This window comes from Carcharhinus amblyrhynchos, chromosome 22 (genome assembly GCF_965287045.1).
Source record: "Carcharhinus amblyrhynchos chromosome 22, sCarAmb.v2.hapA, whole genome shotgun sequence".
Classification (NCBI taxonomy): domain Eukaryota; kingdom Metazoa; phylum Chordata; class Chondrichthyes; order Carcharhiniformes; family Carcharhinidae; genus Carcharhinus; species Carcharhinus amblyrhynchos.
In genome coordinates, this window is record NC_137345.1 from 32393338 (window position 1) to 32418534 (window position 25197).

Below are 25197 nucleotides of genomic sequence, written 5' to 3' on the forward strand. Positions count from 1 at the left end.
CTCCACATCCTTCTGGTAGTGCGGCGACCGGAATTGAACACTATATTCCAAGTGTGGACTAACTAAAGTCCTATAAAGCTGCAACATGACTTGCCAATTTTTAAACTCAATGCCCCCAATTGCCAGTTGAGAAGCCAACCTGGCCATAGACACACTGCGAATATTGCACTTCAGCTACTAGCTACTATTTATGTAATTATTGATGGGAAAAAAAATGCGGACTCATGCTAAATAATAGGTAATACTCTGAGAAGTTAACTTCTTTTAAAGTAGCTATGTTTGTTAAATTTAAATCTTATTAAATTACAGTTTGTGTTAATATGGAACAGCTGGAGATCTGAACAAGCCATTGTTTTCAAAATGAATGTCGTCAGTTGACGGATTCAGTTGAAGGAGGTTAAAAAGTTGAAGGAGGTTAAATTTCGGTTTACATTAAAATTCTGCAACCTTTACATCATCATAATTTACCACAGGTTTCTTAATCTACAGCATTTTAATGTGTGTATTACACTTCCAGTCAAAATTTTATTTGTCCCAGGTTTCATGCGCAGCGTGTGCTGAGAGACTACTATTGTCAGTGGTAAATACACTACAATTTACCTCAGTAATGTTGGACAAAACAACTGCAAAAATAAACATGGTTCCCACTCAGTGACTCATGCTGAATAATGAACAAAAGTTGACATTAATTCTCAGGAACAGTGAACACTCAAACCTGATTCCAATCTGTGCTATTTTAGTGCTGAAGGTAATGCTCTTAAAACTAAAGAAACATAAAATTGAAGCTTCCAGATCTTGGACTCAAACTGAAAGAACAAATAGTTTAAAGTTTATTTATTAGTGTCACAAATAGGGCTTATATTAATAGTGCTATGAAGTTACTGTGAAAATCCCTTAGTCACCACATTCTGGGGTCTGTTCAGGTACACTGAGGATTGTGGGAGGAAACAGAAGCCCCCAGAGGAAACCCACGCAGACAAAGGGAGAATGTGCAGACTCCGCACGGACAGTGACCTAAGCCAGGAATTGAACCCAGGTCCCTGGCACTGTGCGGCAGCAGTGCTAATCACCGTGCCTCAACCAAATAGCTCAAGGTGGCCTCCTAGGTTAACACACATTGAATCTCTCCAGCGAAAAACATCTTCCTCAAAGAACAGCATTAGCTGACAGCTGGTGAAGCACTCCCTATAATAAAGGATCAGGATTGTCCAATCTTGCACATCCTGGCACTGCTGTCAATGAGAATGGAGAATTTGGCATTCAGCTAAAACTCCATTCACTGCAGCAGGACTAGAGAATCCCAGCAGCGGGCAAAGTCAGTGAATTCCAGCCAGGATCTGAAAAAACACACATCTGACATCCCACAGCCTTTACTGAAACACACTCCACACTCAGCCAACTGATGACAGCCTCATCCCTCAATGACGTACCCCTTGGTTAACTGCAAACGTCACCTGATGACTGATGAACAATAATAAGTTCTAGCCGTTCAAGGTAAATCCAGACAATCGGCAACTGCTTGTGGGAAGACCAGGGAAGATGTGGCCACTTACTCTTCAAGTAGAACACGAAGAACAGTTCAAATTGTGTCTGTGGCCATCTGAGTCAGACCGTCGCCCACACTGAAATTCTGTCCCGCGAGATCCATTCCTGGAGATGTTGTAACCATTCATAATGCACACTGAAGCTATTGAACACATTGTTAACCTCAAATCAAACTCTAACTGCTGCTCCAGCCATACAAATAATAACCACTTTAAGAGAGCACAGTTAGGTTGTACCTGGCATGAATGAGCATCTTCTGCAGATAGTAAAAAGATAATAAAGCAAGAAGCAATAATGAGCAGCTGGTCAGTGAGTTATTTTAATGTTTTAGTTTTGCCTAAAGATTCCCTTACATTATGAACAGAAGTTCTAATTCATTTTTTTCTTAAGCAGTAGAGTTATCATAAAAGATCTTGTTTAATTCTATTTTGGGCATTGCTGGCATGGTCAGCATTTATTTCCTATTCCTAGTTGCCCTTGAACTAAGTGGTTTGCCAGGCTTTTTCAGTGGGTCTTTTTATATTAATTAGATCATACAACCCTACAGTGCAGAAAGAGGCCCTTCGGCCCATCGAGTCTGCACTGAACACAAACCCACCCAGACCCTATCCCCATCCTACATATTATAGCCACTAATCCCTCTAACCTACACATACCTGGACACTAAGGAGCAATTTCTTAGCATGGCCAATCAACCTAACCCGCACATCTTTGGGCTGTGGGAGGAAACCGGAGCACCTGGATGAAACCCACGCAGACACAGGGAGAATGTGCAGACTCTGCACAGACAGTGACCCAAGCCAGGAATCGAACCCAGGTCCCTGGAGCTGTGAAGCAGCAATACTAACCACTGTGCTACCGTGCCGCCCAATCTGGGATCTGGGTCTGGGATTGCATGGCAGGATGACTGATTTCTTTCCCTAAAAGGCATCATTGAACCAGATGGATTTTTACAAAAATGGTCATTTTTTAACTCCAGATTTTTATTCAAATTCCACCATCCGCTGCAATGGGATTTGAGCATGTTTCTCCAGGGCATTACCCTGGGTCCCTGAATTACTAATCCAGTGACCATACCATTATGCTATCACTTCCTACACTTTTGCATCTTTGTTTATGACCTCAGAAACACAAAACTTTTCTTTGCATTCATTCCAAAAACAGAAGACCTTTGGGGTGATTCTCCACTCCTGCCAGCTGTGACTGGGATCATTGCTGGCCATTGAATTGACAGTGAGGGCCAGAAAAGGATTCTTGCCAGTTGCGACAGTCTTTGTTCACGATGCTGCCCCAGTTAAGTTTTAGCCCAGAGTGGGTGGGAATGCATTTAAATGCAATTTCAATAAAATTAACGTGTTTGAGGCAGGCTGCTCCAGCCCCTCCCCAATGGAAAAGTCCAGCAGGCTCCAAATAATGCAGGTTTTGGCAAGCACACACCTGGTACCTTGGACTCTGAGGAAGGGCAAGGAAGCAGTTTGTAGGTCCATGTGACCCTCTGCCACTGCCAGGCTGCAGAGAGAGGTCCCCCAAAAGATCTTGGGTTTGGGTGTGCTTGGGCTGGGGGAAGGCACTGACCTTGGGACTCTCACACAAGATAGGGGTCTTGTGGCTGGCGTGCCCCTTCAAACACTGGGAAAAGTGAAGATCACTCTTGACATGGTGATCTCAGGCAGCTTTCACTTAAAAGTCTTCACTCTTGTATTGTGAAACCTTTGAAGTGGCCTGGTCACTTTACTATCCATTCTCCTGGACATCTGGAGGCCTTCAGAATCACAGCAGCAATCTATTCTACATAAGGGATTGCCCTGCTCATTGTCAGAAGCTCCAGGTGTGACCAGATGATGTCCCCTGACTGAAAGGAGATGTCAGCTTCACTTACAAGAATCACTTGCTCTTTCAGAAGCCGCAGGTGTGAGTAGACCCCTTTGAAGTCCTTTGAAACACAGAACATGTCAGATTCACTAGTTGAGTTACCTTTTGTAGCCTGAATGAGCCAAAGATGCAGCCTGAACTGCTCTGATTGACAGCCTCAGAACAGATTAAGCAATTCATTGTTGATACTATCAGTTAACACTCCACTAAGCCTCAGGAACTTCCTCTTTTCAGCACAACTGTTCACTCAACTCCATTAGTTGAACACTGCATTTTTGTTCTAATTTCTGAACGCTTCTGGAAAGCTGAAAGGCTTTGAAATGCTTTGTTGACATTGAATTTTACACTCCACTACCATCTAATAGCCTTCTGATTGACAGGCCCAAACTATTTCACATCAGGCAGTTGTTTGATTTTGTTTCAGTTCATTGTTGATTCATTCTGACCACAATTCTTTTTACAGAGTTTTGTACCTTGTTCCAAAATCTTTGCTCACTTTTTTTTGGAGAATGGGTCTTCTTTAATCACTCATGCTGGAATAGCATTCCTGCACTGGAGGTTGCTTTCAGCCATAGAAAAGGTGGGCACCACTCCTCCACCACTCTGGCGATGACTCATGCCATCCTGGGCAAGATGCAGTATACCAGAGTGTCACCAGTCATGGTTTCAGTTTCAAGAGCCTGGCAGGCGTCACTGTCCGAGTGTTACATCAGGATGGCAGGTTTTATTGCCAGGTTGGCACGTCTACGATGGCAGGAAGCAAGGGGCAGAACCTGAAGGGGAGATCCTGACAAGGGTAGTGCCTTTGTTGACCCCATATCCATGTGGGGTGGGTCAAGCCTCGGACTGTGGAGAGGGGATTGGGGAAGTCAGGCTTCTTGGGGGGGGATTTAGGTCACCTTCATACCTGCGTGGTAGTGTGGGGGGCCGGTGGGTGACCTGTTCATTTATGGGTATGGAGGGTGACTCGTTCATTTATGGGTGGGGAGGAGGTAGTTCCTTGGTGGTGAGGGGTTGGGGATGTCGCTTTTGTCAGTGGGGGGGAGGGGGTCATGTTGGGGGAGGGATAAGGTGGTTGGGGGGGGGCCTCTCAATTAACTCTGAGATTGGAGTGCCCTTTAAAGATGGCGGCCAAACTCTATGAAACCAGGCGAGCTGGCGTGTTTCACAGTGGGGATATTTTCCCTCACAGAAGTAATTGAATCCCACCATTGAATCCCAGGGCTGTCAGGCACTGCCAGCTGCAATGGGTAACACTGCAGTTTCCCACTTTGTTTGACCATGTGTTTATGCCTGTATTCTTAGCCAGTTATATTTTCAGAATGATAACAATAATGCAATTGTTGTTGTTATCTCAGGATTTACTTCATTGTTCTCTCCATAATTGTCTGTCCTTTAAATGGTCTTGAATTTCTGAAAAGTTCCTCCTCTTGATTAAAGTTCCGCAGCAGAATATTCCCTTTCTCTTGCCAATGACTGCGTACCTTCTAATAAATATTGCATGGGTTCCTGCAACCTGCACCCCACACCCCCCAAAATAATACTTTACTTATCTGCTCAGTGTTACAATAATGAGTACCTGTCAAAGAATTCCTGGAGGAATAGTAATTGTGATTCAGTGATGGTTTGTAAGTAAAAATAGCACCGCGATCTTCAAAAAGATTTTGCTGTGAGATTTGTAAGAATGTTCCTCTGAAGGTGAGTTCCAGGCTTTAGTTATGAAAGGTTGAATCTTGCATCAGGTCACTGAATCATTCTGTTTGAATCACCCTGTTATCATCTTTCAGAGGGGAGACAAAGAGAGAGAATAGCAGTCTAGAATCAAAGGATCCAGCTGGCCATCCCAATACCGAAGACTGCAACTGGAAATCCAAAAAATGTCTTGAGGATATAGGTATAGTGAATTTCAATTTGATTTTTGCTTTAAGTGGATCACTTTGGAATAATACGTCTTTTCTTGATTGGTCAGTTTGTTTTCTTGAATTCCCAGTTCAGTACCGTATCTTGATGAACTAAAATGTTTAGTTATTTAGGACGGCACGTGGCCCAGTAGTTAGCACTGCTGCCTCACAGCGCCAGGGACTCAGGTTCAACTTCAGCCTTGAGTGACAGTCTGTGTGGAGTTTGCACATTCTCCTCGTGTCTGTGTGGATTTTCTGCAGGTGCTCCAGCTTCCTCCCACAGTCCAAAGATGTGCGGGTTAGGTAGATTGACCATGTTAAATTGTCCCTTAATGTTTGGGGAATTAGCACAGGTAAATAGGGAGAAGTACAGGGATAGGGTCTGGTGGGATTGTTGTCAGTGCAGACTTGATGGGCTGAATGACCTGCTTCTACACTGTAGGGATTCCAAGATATATTCCTGAAAAGATCTTGCTAACAGAATTTTACTGAGATTCTTCCAGACAAGAAGTGTAACAGTTTTTTCTTCATACAACCCTTTTGCCATTCTTAGGAACTAGATATTGCAAGCTTCATCAGTACTTCTAAGGTAAACCAAGAGTAAAAGGGAACAACAATTTATATTGCATGGGAAGAATGTTGATTGATTGGGAAGGTGACCCTGGTCGATGCGTTGTCATAGAGAATGTAGCAGAGAACAGTTAACTGTCAACTGCCAAGCTTTTCAAATTCAAACCTGGCAGGTCAGCTCTGATTGGTCAAGGTATTGCCGTGGTGAATGAACCAGAGAATGGCGGTCACCCAAGTTTTTATTTGGTTGAAAAACTAGTTATGCATGGACATAGGACTGAGAGAACGAGGGGTCATTGTTTGAGGACAAGGGACAAAACCTTTTAGGACTGAAGTGAGGAGAAATGTATTTACCCAGAGAGTCATGAATGTGTGGAATTCACTACCACAGAAAGTAGGTGAGGCCAAAACGTTGTCTGATTTCAAGAAGAAATTAGATATAGGTCTTGGAGCTACAGGGATCAAGCAATATGGGTGGAAGGCAGGATCAGGATATTGAATTTGGTGATCAGCCATGATCAAAATCAATGGTGGAGCAGGCTTGAAAGGCCAAATGGCCAATTCCTTCTATTTTCTATGCTTCTATATTTGTTTTGCCTGCGAAGAACAGAAGCTTGTGCATGAACATACGTCACTTCGAACATGTGTAAATGAGCTACACTGTGAACCTGACTGATAATCTTGAATTTGGTTTCAGTGTAATTCTTAACACAATCAGGATTGTTTAATCAGTTCTGCTTTTGTTTAGCAAGTGTTGTCCAACTGAATTGACCCGCCCGGTTTGAATTTGAAACAACACTTGGCTATTAACTATTCTCTGCTACACTCCATGGCAAGGCCTTTACCAATCATACTGCACTTGCCAACCAATCAACACTGTCTTCTCATGTACTACAAATGGTTGTTCCCCATTACTGTTGATTTATCTTCATCCTTGTCCAGATGAGTTCATGATGAAAAGTTTTGATAGAAAGTTTCTTTTTTAGAGCAATACTCAAGTTCTGTACTACCAAATGACTATCAGTGCAAACATTCTTATAGCAGTTGCTATGAATTGGTTTGGACTTGTGTCAGTTAGGATTTGGAAATATATGCTGTAGTTCCTGCTTTGAACCTAATTGGCAATCTGTGAACAAATTGTGCTCAAAATTATTAGTTTTGAAAAGTGTTTTTGTTCCTTCAAGTTTCCATTTAAAGTCACTTGTGTTTTGTCATGAACCAGCGCAAATGGGCAATGATTCAGGATGGAGTTTTTTTAATGCTTTATTTTCAAAATATTTTCTTGAATTATATTAAACCTGTCACAGCTTTCTTGCAATAGTTGAATACAAGTTTAAAAAATAGTCAGAGTGTCTAGTCGACCTCCTGATCTTGAATAATGGAGAATGACTTACAGTAAAACGGAAAAAGCCATTTGCTAGTTAAACTCATGCATTCAGTTTCTTAGTACTTTAATTCCGAGTAAATTTTAAAAAAAGCTTTTAAAAAGGACCTATTAGTATTGAAACAAAAAGAGAAATACTTTGATTTCAAGAAACTGTTTGAAGGCCTCAAGTGAGCCCAATTAGTAGGAACTCAACGTGGCTGTTAATTTAACCTGCATAGGTTTTTAGAGGAAGGGGTTTGGTTCCCAGGGTTATTTGAACCAGAACAATTGATCATAGCAACTTAATTTGTGCTGACCATAGTTCCATAGTATTTTGTGCTGAATTACAGAGGAGGAGGTTTAGCAGAATGGTTCCAGGGATGAGGGAAACTTAAGCTATGAGTTGGAACAACAGCGATTGTTCTTTGAGCAAAGGAGATTGAGGGGAAATTTGATAGAGGTATATACGATGATGACAGGTTTAGGTAAGTAGAAAAAAAACAGCGGTTCTCATGAGCTGGTGTTTGCAAGGGCCAGAGCGCATAGATTTAAGGTTTCAAGCAAGAGGTTTGGGGGAGGAGAAGGTACTTTACGAAGTGAATGATAATGCTCTGGAACATGCTGCCTACACGAGGGTAACTAACCCTGCTGGAATTTATGGGACCCTCCAATATTTGAGGCTGTTTTCCCTTGCCCCATTTTGTGGGGACATTATTTGTCATGTATGTTTGATTTTGGTTTTTGCACATGTGGAGTATGCACCTGCAGATTCGCATTGCGCCCTTGTCCTGGTGGCCCCCTCCCTCAGGATCTCCCCATCCCATGCTATCACAGAATTGACAGCAATCCCCTTCCTCACACTCCCCCTCACAACCTTGGCAGCAACCTCTCCAAATCCCCTCATGCCAATGAGTCCCTTAATTTTTTTCCCCTGGTGTTGGCCACCCTTGCTTTGTCTACATGGGTAGTAGGATTGCAATTGGTCAGTGATTTCAAAAGAAAATTGGACAGGCCCTTGAAGGAAACAAAGTTACCGAAATAGAGCAGCAGAGTGGGATTGATTGGTTGCTTTATAGAGAGCAGGCATAAACTTGATGGGCTGAATAGCCCCTTTCTTGTGCTGCCTTGGGAGATATTGACTAGTTGGGCCAAAGGGTGTCGAGCTTTATGACTCTAGTGATTCAGTGGGCTAGATTTTCATTCCAGGATACTGCTCCTGACACCAGACTGAATTCTGGGTCTGGAACCTGGGACTGATGAGTGGTAGGATGTCATATTTTGAAGAGGATTTTTGAAGAGGCGGCCATTTGTGTGAACCCTGTCCAGTTAAGAATGGTGAGTGGGCCAACTGGAGGCCCTTGAATACCAAATGATTGGCAACCCAGAGCCAATGTTGGGAGGTGCTGTTGCAGGTAGTTAAGAGAGTACATCTGAAGACTTCATAAAAATCTTTAAAAGATGAAGAGGTCACTGCTGTCATTATGTCAGGGGGTTTCCTTTCACAGGTGGCTTGTGGTTAGAACAATGGCCCCATTGTTACTGAGCTGAAGGGCAGCGGTTAATCTTAATGGAGGAACGCTTGGCCCTTAATCTACCTTGGTTGTCACATCTATTTTTTGGCTGGCTTTTGGCCTTAGTGGAGGGCACGTTTGTCGTCTGGAAAATTCCAGGCATTCTTTAAGGATGCTTAATGAGCTACTCGCTGGCTTGTGGACAGGTAGCCATTTGGCCGCAAACTGGAATGTTAAAAAATGGCCCAACATTTTCCTCCTCGTTCTATAAGTATACTTTTGGCCTTCCATTGCCACTGTGGACTTTACAAAACTGCTCACACGCATCATCTAAACCTTGACTTAACTTGCCAGAGACTGTTTGGGCGAAAAAGAAAGTCCAGAAGAAGCACAAGTACATTCAACAGGAATTGATATTATGGCGATCTTTGAAGATTTAGTTTATTATTGTCATATGTATTGGGATACAATGAAAAGTATTGTTTCTTGCACACTAGACAGATAAAGCATACTCTTTAGGGAAGGAAAGGAAACAGTGCAGGATGTAGTGTTATAATCATAACTAGGGTGTTGAGAAAGATCAACTTTATAGGTCTGTTCAAATGTCTGATGGCAGCAGGGAAGAAGCTGTTCTCCCGTCGGTTGGTACCTGTCCTCAGACTTTTTAATTATGTTCACAAGGAAAGAACAGAGTATGCCTGGGGTGCATGGGGTCCTTGATTATGCTGGCTGAAGAGCTTAAAGAAGGAGCCTGTGTGGTGATGTTGAGAGAGAGTGGTCTAGCAGTGGAGTATGGTGTCTGAATGAACCATCTCTGATGTAGTGGAGTAGATGAGGAATAAGCAGTGGGGAATGGAGGACCAGAAGGTAAAGTTTAAAGTTTATCTAGCCATAAGTAGGCTGACATTAACACTGCAATGAAGTTACTGGGAAAATCTCCTAGTTGCCACACTCCAGTGCATGTTTGGGTACACTGAGGGAGAATTCAGCATGGCCAGTGCACCTAACCAGCGTGTCTTTTGGACTGTGGGAGGAAACTGGAGCACTCAAAGGAAACACATGCAGAAACAGGGAGAACGTGCAGACTCTATACAGACAGTACGCACACCCAAGCAGGGAATTGAAACCAGGGAATTGTGAGGCAGCAGCGCTAGCCATTGTGCCACTGTGCTGCCATGAGGTGCGTGCGTGCTCGCCAAACTGGAGAAGACAAGCTGGAGATCAGCTAGACAACAGAGAAACCTGAAAGTAGAGATAAGAACCTTGCAACTAGTTTTGCTGGGTCATGGGACATGAGTGGATAATGTGGATAGATTGTAGTTACACTGGTGGAAAAATCAATGGCTGGTGTGTTGGGAAAGTACAGCCAGGGGGTGATAAAAGTATAAATTAGCGTCTCATAAATAGAGTGGGACAGACTATTGCAGAGAAACACAATATTATCTTTAAAAGTGGTCTTGGCAACAGTTGGGGAAAAGGGATGATTTTGGGGTCTAATAACACTCAATATGCTTTAAGTGTCCTTGCTGCAAGCACAATCAAAGGAAAAAGAGAGAGAATTATGTCAGCAATACAATAACCCATGGTGCTACAGTGCAACATCAATATCATAATTGAAATAGAAGAGAGATGGAAAAGTAGAGAAGTGTCTTGGTCTTCATGCTCCTTCCATGGCATAAATACAACCAATGAGTTTGCAGTGAGGTGATGACCTCCAAAATTGTCTCCTCTATCAGGTTTTGATGGTGTATTGGGAAGGGAGATGAGGCAAAATATGGAGTCTTGGGAAGCTCTCTGATCCCGGCTCGTCACAATCCATCAGAAAGCATTCAGCAATCCCTGAAATCCTTCTTTTTTCTCTACTCCAAGAAAGCTCAAGGCTGAGGAGACTGCCTTTGTTTTCTGGCCCAGCCTTTGTTCAGAGGTATTCCAGCCCAAAACCCATCACTGACTGGCAATGGCTTCAAAGCAGTAACCCTCATCTTCGAGGCAGGTTCAGTGCCAAGCAAAGAACTGACCTGTAGAAAGTGGGTTAGGGAGATGACTGATGTGCCAGATACCATAAGGTTCAGTTGATATAACCATACTGAACCTGGCTGCTCCCAAGTGACTAATCACTGTCCTGGAGGCTTTATGTCCCTGTTCACACAGAGATTTCTTTCAAACCACCACTATCTTAATATGCCATAATTCAGCACCTTTGCAGATAGATAGCTCCCCATTATTTTTGTAGCTGGCTGTTTGAAGTGCATGAGATTAGTTTGGAGTGTACTGTCCTTGTAAATCATCATAATACTCTGCCTGTTTGTAAAGCAGTTCCTGAGCAGAGGACTTGATCAGCTTGGAAGCATTGCGTACCATTAATGGAATCTACTTGATTTAGCCTTCCATTTAAATTGATGGCAAAAGAAAATAAGGTGGGCTTTATTACAGTTATGTTGTGTGGTGCTCCCCATTCTGATTTTCTTTTTTGCTCCATGTCCAGATGAAAAAAACCAAACATATCTCATTGCATGAAGCTGTGTCCACTTTCGTTCCAATATTGTTACCATTTTGAGGGTTATAAGATTATGATGATTTGGACCGTGTCTTTAAACTTAAGTTAAAATGAGAGGGTGCAAAGTTCTCACATATGGGAGCAAAGGACAAATGTAAGTGTGCTAACAGTAATTAGACTTGCAACTCCAGTCTTTCAGACAGAGTAGGAGAGAAAGGGAAAACAGTTGGTATGGCCAGCAGAGAGAAGAGGCTGCAGGTTCTTTGTAAGCGGTTAAAGACAGATGTGGGAGGGAGACAGCCTCCAGTTGAAGAGATGCTGAGCACAGCCATCTAAGGACTCTTGAGGTTTGTCCTGATGTCATCATTAGGCATGAAAAGTCATTGGAGAAGGCTTTACAGCTGTGGGGGACTCTCTGAAAGCTGATATTACTTCTTGATAAAATGGAAAAATGTGAACCCATTAGAAGCTGTGAGTAACTGTGGACTATTTACTATAAGGAATGTAATTCCATAGAGAGTGTGATAAGTATAAAAGAACAAAGAACAAAGAAAATTATAGCACAGGCCCTTCAACCCTCCAGGCTTGCATTGACCGCGTTGCCCAATTGAACTAAAACTCCCTATCCTTACGGGGACCATATCCCTCTATTCCCATCCTTTTCATGTATTTGTCGAGACGCCCCTTAAAAGCTACCACTGTATCCATTTCCACTACTTCCCCCAGCAACGAGTTTCAGGCACCCAACATTCGCTGTGTGCAAAATCTGCCTTGTATATCTCCTTTAAACATTGCCCCTCACACCTTAAACCTATGTCCCCTAGTAATTGACTCTTCCACCACAGGAAAAAGCTTCTGGCTATCCACTCTGTCCATGCCTCTCATAATCTTGTAGACTTGTATCAGGTTGGCCCTCAACCTCTGTTGTTCCAGTGAGAACAAACCATGTTTCTCCAACCTTTCCTCACAGCCCTCCATATCAGGCAACATCCTAATAAATCTTTTCCATGCCTTTTCCAAAGCCTCCACATCCTTCTAGCAGTGTGGCAACCAGAATTGAACACTATATTCCAAATGCAGCCTAACTAAGGTTCTATGAAACTGCAACATGACTTGCCAATTTTTAAACGCAATGCTCTGGCCAGTGAAGGCAAGCATGCCTACTTGACTATCTTCTCCACCTGCATTGCCACTATTAGTAACCTGTGTATCTGTTCACCCAGATCCCTTTGCCTATCAATACTCTTAAGGGTTCTGCCATTTACTGTATATTTCCTGTCTGTATTAGACCTTCCAAAATGCATTACCTCACATTTGCCTTGATTAAACTCCATCTGCCATCTCTCTGCCCAAGTCTCCAACTGACGTATGTCCTGCTGTATCCTCATCGTTATCTGCAAATGCACCAACCTTTGCGTCGTCCGCAAACTTACTAATCAAACCAGTTACATTTTCCTCCAAATCATTTATGTATATTACAAACAGTTATATATATTGCAAGCAGTATAACAGTGGAATATTGCTTTCTGTAGTTTAAAGTATATGTTGCCTCCAAAAAGAAAATAGTGTTTTTACTAAGTGCTTTTAGTCATTTGTTACAGTAAAAAAAAATTTAAAACATGAAATCTTGCTGTGTCATTTTTTTTCAGCTATTAGCTGAAGGTTTGAATGTTTTAAATGTTATCAGTCTGTGCAGGGATCATAGCAAGCTGCAGTGTGCGAGAGCAGTATTCATGTTGAAGAAACACATTGCTTTGAAGTTAACTCAAATTGAAACATGCCAGCTTTTAGCTATTTACTCATGTACCACAACAATCATTTGCTGTTTGTTCTCATCGATCTGCAGCTGTGTTCTGGATAGACTGCAACTTATTAATGTTTGCTGGGCACTCTTGTTGCGTGTCCTTTATCTAATCTCTGTCGATAATAGGATGCAGTGCTACAATGACTGTCCTTTGTGTGTGGATTTTCTTCATGATTTTCTAAAATGCACCTTTAAGGATAAAATTATAAACCATATTTAAAATAATGGATAGTTAAAACTTCAAACATTGCACAGAAGAAGGTGGTTTTTAACACACTGAAACTTCTTCATCCTTCATTTTGTGAGAAAGCTGACACGTTGAAGTGATAAGTGAGTTAAATATTTGACATGCGAAATCTTCCCAAGTCAGAATTATGTGGTAAGTTGAGAAACCGAATCATTCAGGCAGCATGCAGTAATGAGGTCAAGATACATACCAAATGAATGAAAATCACTGACACTAAATTGATTTGTGCATTGTGGGTAACACATGGTTTAGAAAAGCTGTAAGTATTTCCTTTGTTGGAAAATTTGGAAAAGAGCATGATCAAACTGGAATTAAGTTCTCGTTAAAATTGTCACCCCCGTTTGAAATCACAGTTACGAACCCCGCTGAGGTTGTTGTTGGTGCGTAAAAAATAAGAAAAGATCAAACCTGTTCCTTTGACCCTTCTGTTGATTTAAACACTGAGCAATCTTAGTGAGGTTTAAATTTGAGCATTTGAGCTGGCAAGCTGAGATAAAAACGGAAAATGCTGGAGATGGTGAGCCGGTCAGATAACATCTGTGGAGAGAAAAACTGTGTTTGTGTTTCAGGTCAATGGTCTTTCCTCAGAACTGGTCATTAACCTGAACAATTGGCCTGTCACTTCCTCAGTGTGGCAATCTGCAATAGATTGTCATCTGTAGCTCCTTACCTGCATTTAAGAATGTAAGAACATAAGAAATAGGAGCAGGAATAGGCCATCTAGCCCTTCGAGCCTGCTCCGCCATTCAATAAGATCATGGCTGATCTGAAGTGGATCAGTTCCACTTTCCCGCTTTCTCCCCATAACCCTTAATTCCCTTGTCCGTCTAAAACCTATCTACCCGTGACTTAAATATATTTAGCGAGGCAGCCTCCACCACTTCAATGGGCAGAGAATTCCAGAGATTCACCACCCTTTGAGTGAAGAAGTTCCTCCTCAACTCCGTTCTAAACAGCCGCCCCCCTCATCTTGAGGCTGTGCCCTCTAGTCCTGCTGTCCTTTCTGAGCGGGAAGAACCTCTCTGCCTCTACCCTATCCATCCCTTTCATTATCTTATACATCTCTATAAGATCCCCCCTCATCCTTCTAAACTCCAACGAGTACAGACCCAGTCTATTTAGTCTCTATTTAAAATGGAAAGCGTCCAAGTTCCCAACTTTCCTGACCCAGGCTGGATGAGACTGAAGGAGCGAAGCACAGTTCCAGCGATGTGCAAAAGGAGCAGAGTGAAGAAGAACATACCTCCTTTTTATGGCACCAGCTTCCTCGCAAGGGGATGGGGGAGAGGGAGTATCCTGTGCATGTTTCAGCCTGGGCTTTTAAACAATTACTTTGAAGTTGACATCCTTTTTTCCCTTCTAACACTTTCAGAGTAACTCTGAGGATAAAACTGGCAGAATTGTTGGCACTGTGGTTATTACTGCTGCCTCATAGTGCCAGGGGCTCTATGAGTCACTGTCTGTGTGGAGTTTGTACGTTCTCCCCGTGTCTGCATGGGTTTCCTCCAGATGCTCCGGTTTCCTCCCATAGTCTGAAAATGTGTAGGTTAGGTTGATCTGCCAGGTTAAATTGTTCCTAAATGTCAGGGGGTTAGCAGGGTAAGTAAATGGAGGATACGGGGATAGGGCCTCAGTGGGATTATGATCGGTGCAGACCTGATGGGCCAAATGGCGTCTTTCTGCACTGTAGGGATTCTATGATTCTATAAGTTAGTCATTTAAATTGCTTTGTCCGGTGTTCCTGTCAGCCCAGTCCAATTGTCCAGGGGAAATTCAACCTTCTGGATAATTGCCGGGTAAATTTTTATGTGGGAACTTTCACGAAGGATTGTCCAGTGCATCATTAGGATAATCCCCCATAAATTTCAGTCTGGGAAGCCAGGAAGTTAGGACCCATTAACTCAACTCCACTATCTATAGAAGCTGTCAGACCTTCTGGATTTAAATGTTAACACGATTACATTCATTTCCCAGTGAAACTGACCTGATGGTAACCAGGTTTGCAGGGCAGAGATCCAACACTGGCCCAATGCTAAACTGATTGGGTCTATTATAGATAGCCTTATCTGGTATCTGCCAAAATGATCCCAAAATGTTCCAGCGCTCATTTCCAATCTAGTATGGGCAGAAGCCAAAGATTATTTATTCTGTTCACTTTTTCAGGACCAATGCAGTATAAAATATATTTCACGTGGTGGTCACTCACTTTCTTTCTCAAATTAGATAATGTATAGATTGGAGCAATATTTTAATATGCAACATCAACATGATGAATACTAGTGTGTTGAATAAAGTATGTATATCAGTATGAACTAAATTTTCTGTATTAAAGTATTTTTCGGCATTATGGGCATTCTGATCAAATCCAATTATATGGAGGGTTTTGTATGCTCATTCATTAGAACAGCAAAAATAAGTCTGAAGGTCTCTCAGTCTGGGCAATTGTTCAACATGTGCTCTTGAAAAATGCAAATGATTGCTTAATATACAAGATGTGCAAAAATGTATATAGAAAAGAAAACAAACATGAGATTTGTATCTTCAGGAGGTTGAGACATTCTTCTTTGCTGCTACTATTAGTACAGCTGTTTATTATATGGCAAGCTTCATTTTATCGGCAAGTCAAAGAGTGTTGGCAATTTATAAATCCAAATAAAAACCTCCTTCACCATCTCCCAATGATGAAACTATTGCTAACTTGAACCCAGCTAACAAGTAATGCAACTCAAATATTAGAATCTCGGTTGACCTTGTGGTGCAATGAGTAGCATATCTACCTCTGAACCAGATGTTCCAGGTACGAGTACCATCTTGGGACTGATGGCCGGAGAAAGTGCGTTTGTTTCACAGCTGAACAGTTTGTGTGTCAACCTGCAAAATCCTTTCAACATGCCAATGGCAGGCAGTAAGAGTGGGAGAAACTCCTGGTCAGCCATGCTTCATGCAGAGTGGTCCCTCAAGCACTAACCTCCCGGCAACAGACTAGCAACCTGTTGCAGAAATAACTAGCTATTGAAACAGATGAAAGTCTGCCTTAGTGCTTCACTAGGTACAGGAAGAGAATTGGAAATATTAGAATTTTAAGGTGTTAGCATTAATGCTTTATTATTTCCGGGTTCAGTGCCAATGAACACTTATGTAAGCTGAGTTGCCCAATGTCTAGTTAATGACTTACAGATTATAACAGTGAAAATGTATTCTATAACTAATTTATTGTTAGTTATTTGAGAGTTAACACCAGAAAATGTAGCATGAGAATTGTCATACTGTAATTAAACATCCAAATGGTTCACAGATACTTGGGAGAAAAGGGAATTTGACATGCCTAGCTAGCTTGGTCATGTGTTTCTAGTCCATATCACATGGTTCATTCTTCATAGAATTTGAATGGGTCTAGCAAGCTCTAGCAGTAATTGCTGTGAAATTCAACCATTACTTTCCAGGACAACTGGAATAATTGCAGCCATTCCAACATTTGGCCATGTCCTTAGAACAGATAATACGAATGTTTCAAAGCAAATGAGCAGAACTGGATGCCCTCATTTTAAGTTATGGCAATTGTCTATCTTCAGCCCCCAGAAGACAGTAATTGGAACATCGGCAAGAAGACTGATTAAAATAATGGGCAGAGGAGCATGAAGGTCATGGATCTCTGAGCACTGTTTCCTTTAGGACCTCTTCAAATGATGTGAAATGTACCTTTACAAAGGCTCAGTAATCTAATATGAAAATGGGAATTGATGTGTCGCTGTCTGTTCGTTTGCCTCATATAAAATTAGTTACCAGGCCTATCAATTTTAGTAGAAATTTTAAAATAGAAATGTGTTACAGCGTTAGTTGCTGAACGGTCTCAAGAATACCATTCAGGAGATGCATTGTTGATCACTGAGTAACATTTAAATGACAGCAATTTGTTTTGCCAACCATTAATAAGCTTTAGTGGATTATTCTGGCAGCCAGGACCTGGCAGCAACTAGTTGTTGCCATAGGAACAAGAATTTGTTGTATAGATCGGGCACTGGCCTCTGCTGTGTTTGCAGGGTCCCCTCTGTGTGAAGGAAATGGTCATCCGATATTGAATGCACAGGCCTACAATTAAATTATAAATCTCAGCACTCTCAGCAATCTCACAGCAAACGATGGGCAATTATCATCAAATGTGGTGGTATGGGGGGATTTCCGTGCAGTTTTTCAATGGTAGCAAAAATCGGTATGTGACTTTTACTCCATTGTGGCCAATTCGCCAACACGTCCAATAAAAATACTCCCCTCAGCTAAATTGGTCCAGTAATTTATTTCCATTTTATTGAAAATGATGCAAAAGGTCTGAATAATTATGTCTGCATGAACCAGAATCAAGATAATTTCAGTCATTTCAAAATCAGTGTGCAGATGCAAACCATATCATTATTAGTGAACCAAATAGAATCATAGAATCCCTACAGTGCAGAAGGAGGCCATTTGGCCCATCGAGTCTGCACTGAACACAATCCCACCCAGGCCCTATCCCCATAACCCCGTGTATTTACCCTAGCTAGTCCCACTAACTGTAAGGGGCAATTTAGCATGGCCAATCCACCTAACCCCCACACATCTTTGGAGTGTGGGAGGAACCCACGCAGACGCGGGGAGAATGTGCAAATTTCACATAGAGAGTGACCCAAGCCAGGAATCGAACCCGGATCTCTGGTGCTGTGAGATAGCAGTACTAACCACTGTACCACTGTGCCACCCATAAATAGCTACATAAAAATTATTTTCTCATTTTGTAAATACCACACAGTATTAGCAATTTGCATAGTGCGATGTCATAACCCACCCAATATTGCACCAGCATTTATTTGGCCAGTGCAAATGAGCTGCATTTTATCACATGGCGTTACTTTTGTTAGCCAGATTATAAAAATCCATGCATCCTTTGGGTCCTTCTGAAAGAACACCATTGTGCATATCTCTTCACAGTAGTGCCCTCAGATTCACCTGAACATGGTGATTCCATTAATGTATTGAGTGTAGCTCATGCCTAATCTTCATACCAATACAAATCTTCTTGTCCGAATGTTGTAATCATGCAAACAAGTAGTTATAGACGGGTGGCATTTGCTCAGTAGCGATGCTGGGCTTTTACTGTACACAAGCGAGTGTCTGGCTGAATGTGTGGAGATTATGTCAGGACTCACCAAGTCCCAACATGGACCTTAGTTGTGATGGAATCAACCATCACCCTCAGTAAGATTGCAATATAGAGAAACTGGGGCTATGGCTAAAAGTTCCCATGTCCTGACATGAATGGGATTTGGCTTGTGTTTGGAGGCTGATATGCTGAATCAACCTTGGTGTATCGCATCCAAAAAGGTAAAGATTAGTGCTTTGCTAAGTACTGGGCTCTGCACCCTCTGAGATCATGCTACACTCTTTTTCTCATTTATGCTGGTGAAAGAGCGGTTAGTATTGCTGCCTCACAATGCCAGGGGCTCGGGTTCAATTCCAGCCTGGGGTGACTGTCTGTGTACAAAGAACAAAGGACAACCCAGCACGGGAAACAGGCCCTTCGGCCCAACGAGCCCGCGCCGCCGCATCACCCTACACCTATTCTACCCTGCATGTCTACGAGTGGAACCCCTAACTTAGCCAGATTCAGGGAAGAATAGTGTCAATTTGGTAAACCAATCAGCCTAAGAGCACATCTTTGGGGTGTGGGAGGAAACCGGAGCGCCCGGAGGAAACCCACGCAACCACAGGGAGAATGCGCAAACTCCCACAGACACAGGCCCAAATCCATGTATCTGCACAGCTAGCAGTGCTAGTCACTGAGCTGTTGCGGTGCCCGTCTACCAGTCCAGGATCAAGCACACACACCGACACGAAGTACTAGGCCACTCCTGGAACTTCCAAGAGCAGCCCACACACGACCCACCGTGTGCACGTCCCTCGTTTGACAACAAGGTGGACCTCCACCTGCGGAATAAAAAGACAAAAATGTTAACATACAAGTCTGCATTTCCGGTGTCTCCCGAGGCTCTGACCCTATTTAATACCCCCTACTATAACCCTCCATCCTTGTTTCGCTCATGTGTCTATCTAAGTAAACCTTAAACGAGTCCAACGTTCCTGCCTCCACCACCCTACTCGGCAGTGCGTTCCATACCCCCACGACCCTCTGCGTGAAGAACCTTCCTCTCACATCCAAATTATACCTCTCCCCCCTCACCCTTAGATCATGACCTCTCGTAATTGTACCCAGTCTAGGGAGCAGTCTCTCACTATTGACTCTATCTATACCCTTCAGTATCTTATATACCTCTATCATGTCTCCCCTCAATCTCTGTCTTTCCAAGGAGAAAAGTCCCAGTTTCTCCAATCTTTCCTCGTAACTCAGTCCCTCCATGCCAGGCAACATCCTGGTAAACCTCCTCTGCACCCTCTCCAGAGTCTCCACGTCCTTCCGGTAGTAAGGTGACCAGAACTGGATGCAGTACTCCAAATGCGGTCTAACCAATGTTCTGTACAACTGAAGCATTAGATGGCAGCTCCTATACTCTATACCCCTTCCTATAAAGGCTAGCATCCCATAAGCTTTCCTCATAACCTTCTCCACTTGTGTCGCAACCTTCATAGACTTGTGAACCTGCACTTCCAGGTCCCTCTGTATTTCTATACTCCTAATCGGTCTACCTTTTATCACGTAGTTCCTCTCTGCATTATTCCTTCCAAAATGCATCACCTCGCATTTGTCAGGATTAAATTCCATCTGCCACCTATCTGCCCAATGTACCAACCTATCTATATCCTGTTGTATCACCTGACATTCCACTTCAGTATCCGCCAACCCTTCCATCTTGGTGACATCCGCAAACTTGCTGATCACACCACTTACGCTCTCTTCCAAATCGTTTATGTATACTACAAAGAGGAGAGGTCCCAGTGCTGAGCCCTGCGGCACACCACTGGTCACTGGCCTCCAGCCCGAAAAGGTGCCCTCAACAACTACCCTCTGTCTCCTATTGCCCAGCCAGTTCTCAATCCACCTAGCTACCTGTCCTTGTATCCCATGCGCCTTAACCTTTTCTACCAGCCTACCATGAGGGACTTTGTCAAACGCCTTACTGAAATCCATATAGATGACATCAACGGCTCTCCCATCGTCAACCGTTTTTGTCACCTCCTCAAAGAATTCTACCACATTCGTAAGGCAAGAACTCCCTCTAACAAAGCCATGTTGCGTATCCCTAATCAGATTGCAACGCCCCAAATGCTCATACATCCTACCCCTAAGTATTTTTTCCATTAATTTCCCTACCACCGATGTCAAATTCACCGGTCTATAATTTCCAGGGTTATCCCTACTACCTTTTTTAAACAGCGGTACCACATTTGCTACCCTCCAGTCTTCTGGGACCTCACCTGTGTCCAAAGAAGAGACAAAGATTTGCGCCAGAGGCCCAGCAATTTCATCTTTCACCTCCCTAAGCAGCCTGGGATAAATACCATCAGGCCCCGGAGCTTTATCCGTCCTTACGCTACCTAAAAGCCCTAGCACTTCCTCCCTCGTAATAGATATTTCCTGCCACTGATCCACAGCTCCCTCCAAGACACCGCACGACACCGAACCCCTCTCCTTCGTGAATACCGACGCAAAGTATTCATTCAGGAGCTCCCCCATTCCCTCCGACTCAATACATAACTCCCCACTTTTGTCCCTAAGAGGACCAATTTTCCCTCTAACTACTCTCTTGTTCCTAATATATGAATAAAATGCCTTTGGATTTTCCTTAATCCTATCAGCCAAAGCCATTTCATGCCCTCTCTTCGCCCTTCTAACTCCCCTTTTTAGCTCCCTCCTACCCTCTCTATATTCCTCTAGTGCACTCTCCGTACCCAGTTGTTTCGACCTAACATACGCATCCCTCTTCTTCCTCACCAAGTCTTCAATACCCCCTGTAATCCACAGCTCTCTAATCCTACCTTTCCCATCCTTCCGCTTAACCGGAACATACCTCCCCTGCAACCATTTCAGTTTGCCCTTAAAAGCCTCCCACTTGCCAACCGTGGACTTTCCAGCTAACAGTCCCTCCCAATCAGTGTCCTGCAGCTCTCCCCTAATCCGGCTATAGCTCGCCTTCCCCCAGTTCAGCACCCTCCCGTTCGGCCGGCACTCATCCCTTTCCAAGTGTAGAGCTTGCACGTTCTCCTCGTGTCTACGTGGGTTTCCTCCGGGTGCTCTGGTTCCTCCCACAGTCCAAAGATGTGCAGATTAGGTGGATTGGCCGTGCAAAATAGCCCCTTATTGTTCCAATGTTAGGGGAATCAGTGGGGTAAATCATTGGGTTATGGGATAGGGCTTGGATGAGATGATCTGTTGGACAGTTGGTGCAGACTCAATGGGCCTCCTTCTGCACTATAGGGATTTTATGATCCTATATGATTTCATCTTGCTAAGGGAGATAAAGTAAGCATATACATTGTTCCCCAAGGGTGTAACAGGAATCTGACAAGTAGCGTGGTCTCAATGGCTTTGACAGCACAGGATTGATTAGTATTCCAGATATGCCATATTGACACAGATATTAGCCAATCCCATGAATGGTGGTGCAGGATGCAGAGAAAGCTCAACTTAATATAAGGTAGGTTCACTCAAACATTTGATGGCAGTAGCGAAGGAGCTGTTCTTGAGTCCACTGATACATAACCCCAGACTTTTGTATCTTTTTCCCCCATCGAAGAGAGCATGTTTGGAGTGTATGGGGTCCTTGATTATGCTGGCACTTTTCCAAGGCAATGGAAGTGTAGACAGAGTCAATGGATAGAAGGCTAGTTTGCATTGTAGACTGGGTTTTGTTCACAACTCTTTGTAGTTTCTTGCAGCCTTGGGCAGAGCAGGACTCATACCAATCTATACCAACAGAAAGAATGCTTTCTATGGTGCATTGGTAAAGATTGGTGAGAGTCATAAACATGCCAAATTTCCTTAGCATCCTGAGAAAGTAGAGACTTCGGCGGGATTTCTTAACTATATTGTCGGAGTGTAAGGGCCAGGCTAGGTTGTTGGCGATCTGGATACGTAGAAACATGAAGGTCTTGACCATATCCACTTCATCACTGTTGATGTAGATAGGAGCATATCCTCCACTACATTTCCTGAAGTCAATGATTATTTCCCTCATTTCACTGACATTGGGGGAAGAGGCTGACATCACACCAGTTCACCAGATTCTCTGTCTCGTCATTGTTTGAGATCTGACCCATTACGGTAGTGTCATCAGCAACTTGAAAATCAAGTTGGAGGGAAATTTGGCCACACAGTCATAGGTGTATAAGGAGCATAGTATGGGGCTGAGAACACAGCCTTGTGGGGCACCACTGTTGAGGATAATCATGGAAGAGGTGTTCGCTGTCTGTGTATATTGACTGCGGTCTGTTGATTAGGAAGGCCAGGGTCCAGTTGCAGAGGCAAGAGCCGAGCCCTAGGCCATGGAGTGACCCTAAACAGATTAAGAAACATTGATATCACTTCTGACTCACAGATATTCATTCACTTTTCATCACGCACCTTTTTAATGTGTTGTTCCTGACAATGGTCTCGTCATTTGGATGTGTGGCTCATATGCAACTATGCGCCCTCCTGTTGTGAGGGTGACCTCAGCTCCCAGTCTGTTTGCCTCCTTTTGTGAGCTTTACTGTCATGTGATGTAGAGTTGATTCAGTTAAGTTGCTCGCCCAATGTGTCATATCAGGGGATGCGTCAAGCTCTTTACTGAAAGTGATTACAAATTGCATTGTGAACTTTTATTCCTTCCAAGACACCATGGAATTGTATGTGTAAATGGCCTTGAAGGGTCATTAGGAATGTTGACACATCGTCAAATAGCTGTCTTTGTTGTTATTACCAATGCGTAAGTCCGGCAGCTATAACGGTATCTCTCACATGTTCGCCTCTGTGTGGCCCACCAGAGGTGTCATACGCAGGAAGCCTTAATTGTATCATGTCTGGTCAATACAGCGTTTGTGCTGGTGCGCTACCTTTCACTTCCCAATGTGGCTGCTGATCTTCTCAAAGATTAAAGCCTGGTAAAGTCTGAGGGTGGAAGTCCAAGGTCCAATGCTGACTTTGTTCTTGATGTGTGTGGCTGTAAAGACCTTTCAGATCACTGGCATACAAATAAGGACAGAAGAAATGTGCTTGGGTCTGCACATTACTCCTCTTGGAAACAGCGCCTGAACCTTCTTCTTCTAGAACCATGTGGTAATCACTGTCTTACCAGTGTGACTTCAATGTCAGGGTTCTTCAATGACATCTTCACATGGAAGCTCACCATTATCTTGTGTATCTTCTTCAATCATATGTATCTTCCTCAGCTCCATGCCCATCCAGGTCTTCATCTATGTTTATCAGCCTTCTCTATGTGTCCCTCCAGCAAGTCTAGCCTGAAGTCAGGCTGTGGAGGGCACACACCCCCAATAATACAGAATATCCTCTGTGCAAAGTATTGCTGTTGTGGAGCTCTTAAAGCCACATGGGTGCAATCAATTACAAACTATACTTTAGAACATAGAACGGAATATAGAATCCATATAGTGCAGAAGGAGGCATTCAGACCATCGAATCTGCACCAACCACAATCCCACCCAGGTCCCTATTCCCATAACTCCACGTATTTACCCTGCTAATCTCCCTGACACTAAAGGGTAATTTATCATGGCCAATCCACTAAATCCGCACACCTTTGGAATGTGGGAGGAAACTGGAGTAGCCGGAGAAAACCCATGCTGACACGGAGAGAGTGTGCAAACTCCACACAGTGACCCAAGCTGGGAATTGAACCTGGGTCTCTGGCGCTGTGAGGCAGCACTGCTAACCACTGTGCCACCAGGCCTCTCTTTAGGAAAACAGAGATTTCCATGAAATCCAGGAATCTAGCAGTCAGACTAGCTTCATCCAGTGAGATAAAAGAAATACAACTCAGAACGATGTTCTGATCTTAAATCAAAGACCCCTGACTGAGGTTAAATTTTGATAAAATATGACTATTCAGCAAGGCTTGCTTTCCTGGAGTCTGTAAGGCCCATGACTCTAGTGGAATTTGACATTTATGTAAATTTCCTTAGAATGAAAAAAAGTTTTCTTTCAAGGGAAATTAAGTAATCTGATGCATAAAAAAGGAAGCTGATGAACCTCTTATAAGAAATTAACTATGCATCTTCAAAAGAATCATAGAATCCCAACAGTGCCGAAACAAGCCATTCAGCCCAGTGAATTTGTATCTACTTTCCAAAGAGCATCCCACTTAAGCCCTGTCATCTGCCCTACTCCCATAACTCACGCATTTACCATGGCGAATTCACCAAACTTACACATCGCTGGACAATAAGGGGCAATTTAGCATGGCCAATCCATGTAATCTGCACATCTCTGGACTATGGGAGGAAACCAGAAGAAACCCACGTAGACACTGGGAGAACATGCAAAGGCGACACAGGCAGTCACCGGAGTCTAGAATCGAATCCAGGTCCTTGGCACTGTGAGGCTGCCGTTCTAACCATTGTGTCACCATGCCACCCAAATACTCTTAAGTATTGAGGAACAAACTAGAAGAGGGGGATACACTTAAGCAGCTCGGCATCAAGTTAGCTTATAGCTTTAAGTGTCTCTTGCTCATTCGGGGCTTAAGATAAATGTTACCTTAATATTTGATGGATACTACTCATAATTTTACTATAACAACTGAAATTTAAAACTGAATTCTACAGTTGAATAAGATTGTATTTTCTCTCTTCTTAAAAGTTATGTTGCGATTTGTTGTTTCCACCAGATTTTGAAATACATGTTTGGTTGTTAAATAAACTTGTACACATTTCAGAATTCATATTGTCTCAATGTCTCCTG

The 25197-nt window shown here is 43.1% G+C and overlaps 1 protein-coding gene across 1 annotated transcript in view; it reads left to right on the forward strand.

Moving 5' to 3' along the window:
- Positions 1-25197, forward strand: part of LOC145357045 (neuron navigator 1-like) — a 698546-nt gene that overhangs the window by 226233 nt on the left and 447116 nt on the right. The window contains exon 5 of the mRNA XM_080210100.1: positions 5205-5311. Within this exon, the coding sequence (XP_080066226.1) occupies positions 5205-5311 (107 nt within the window). The remainder of the gene's footprint in view (positions 1-5204; positions 5312-25197) is intronic.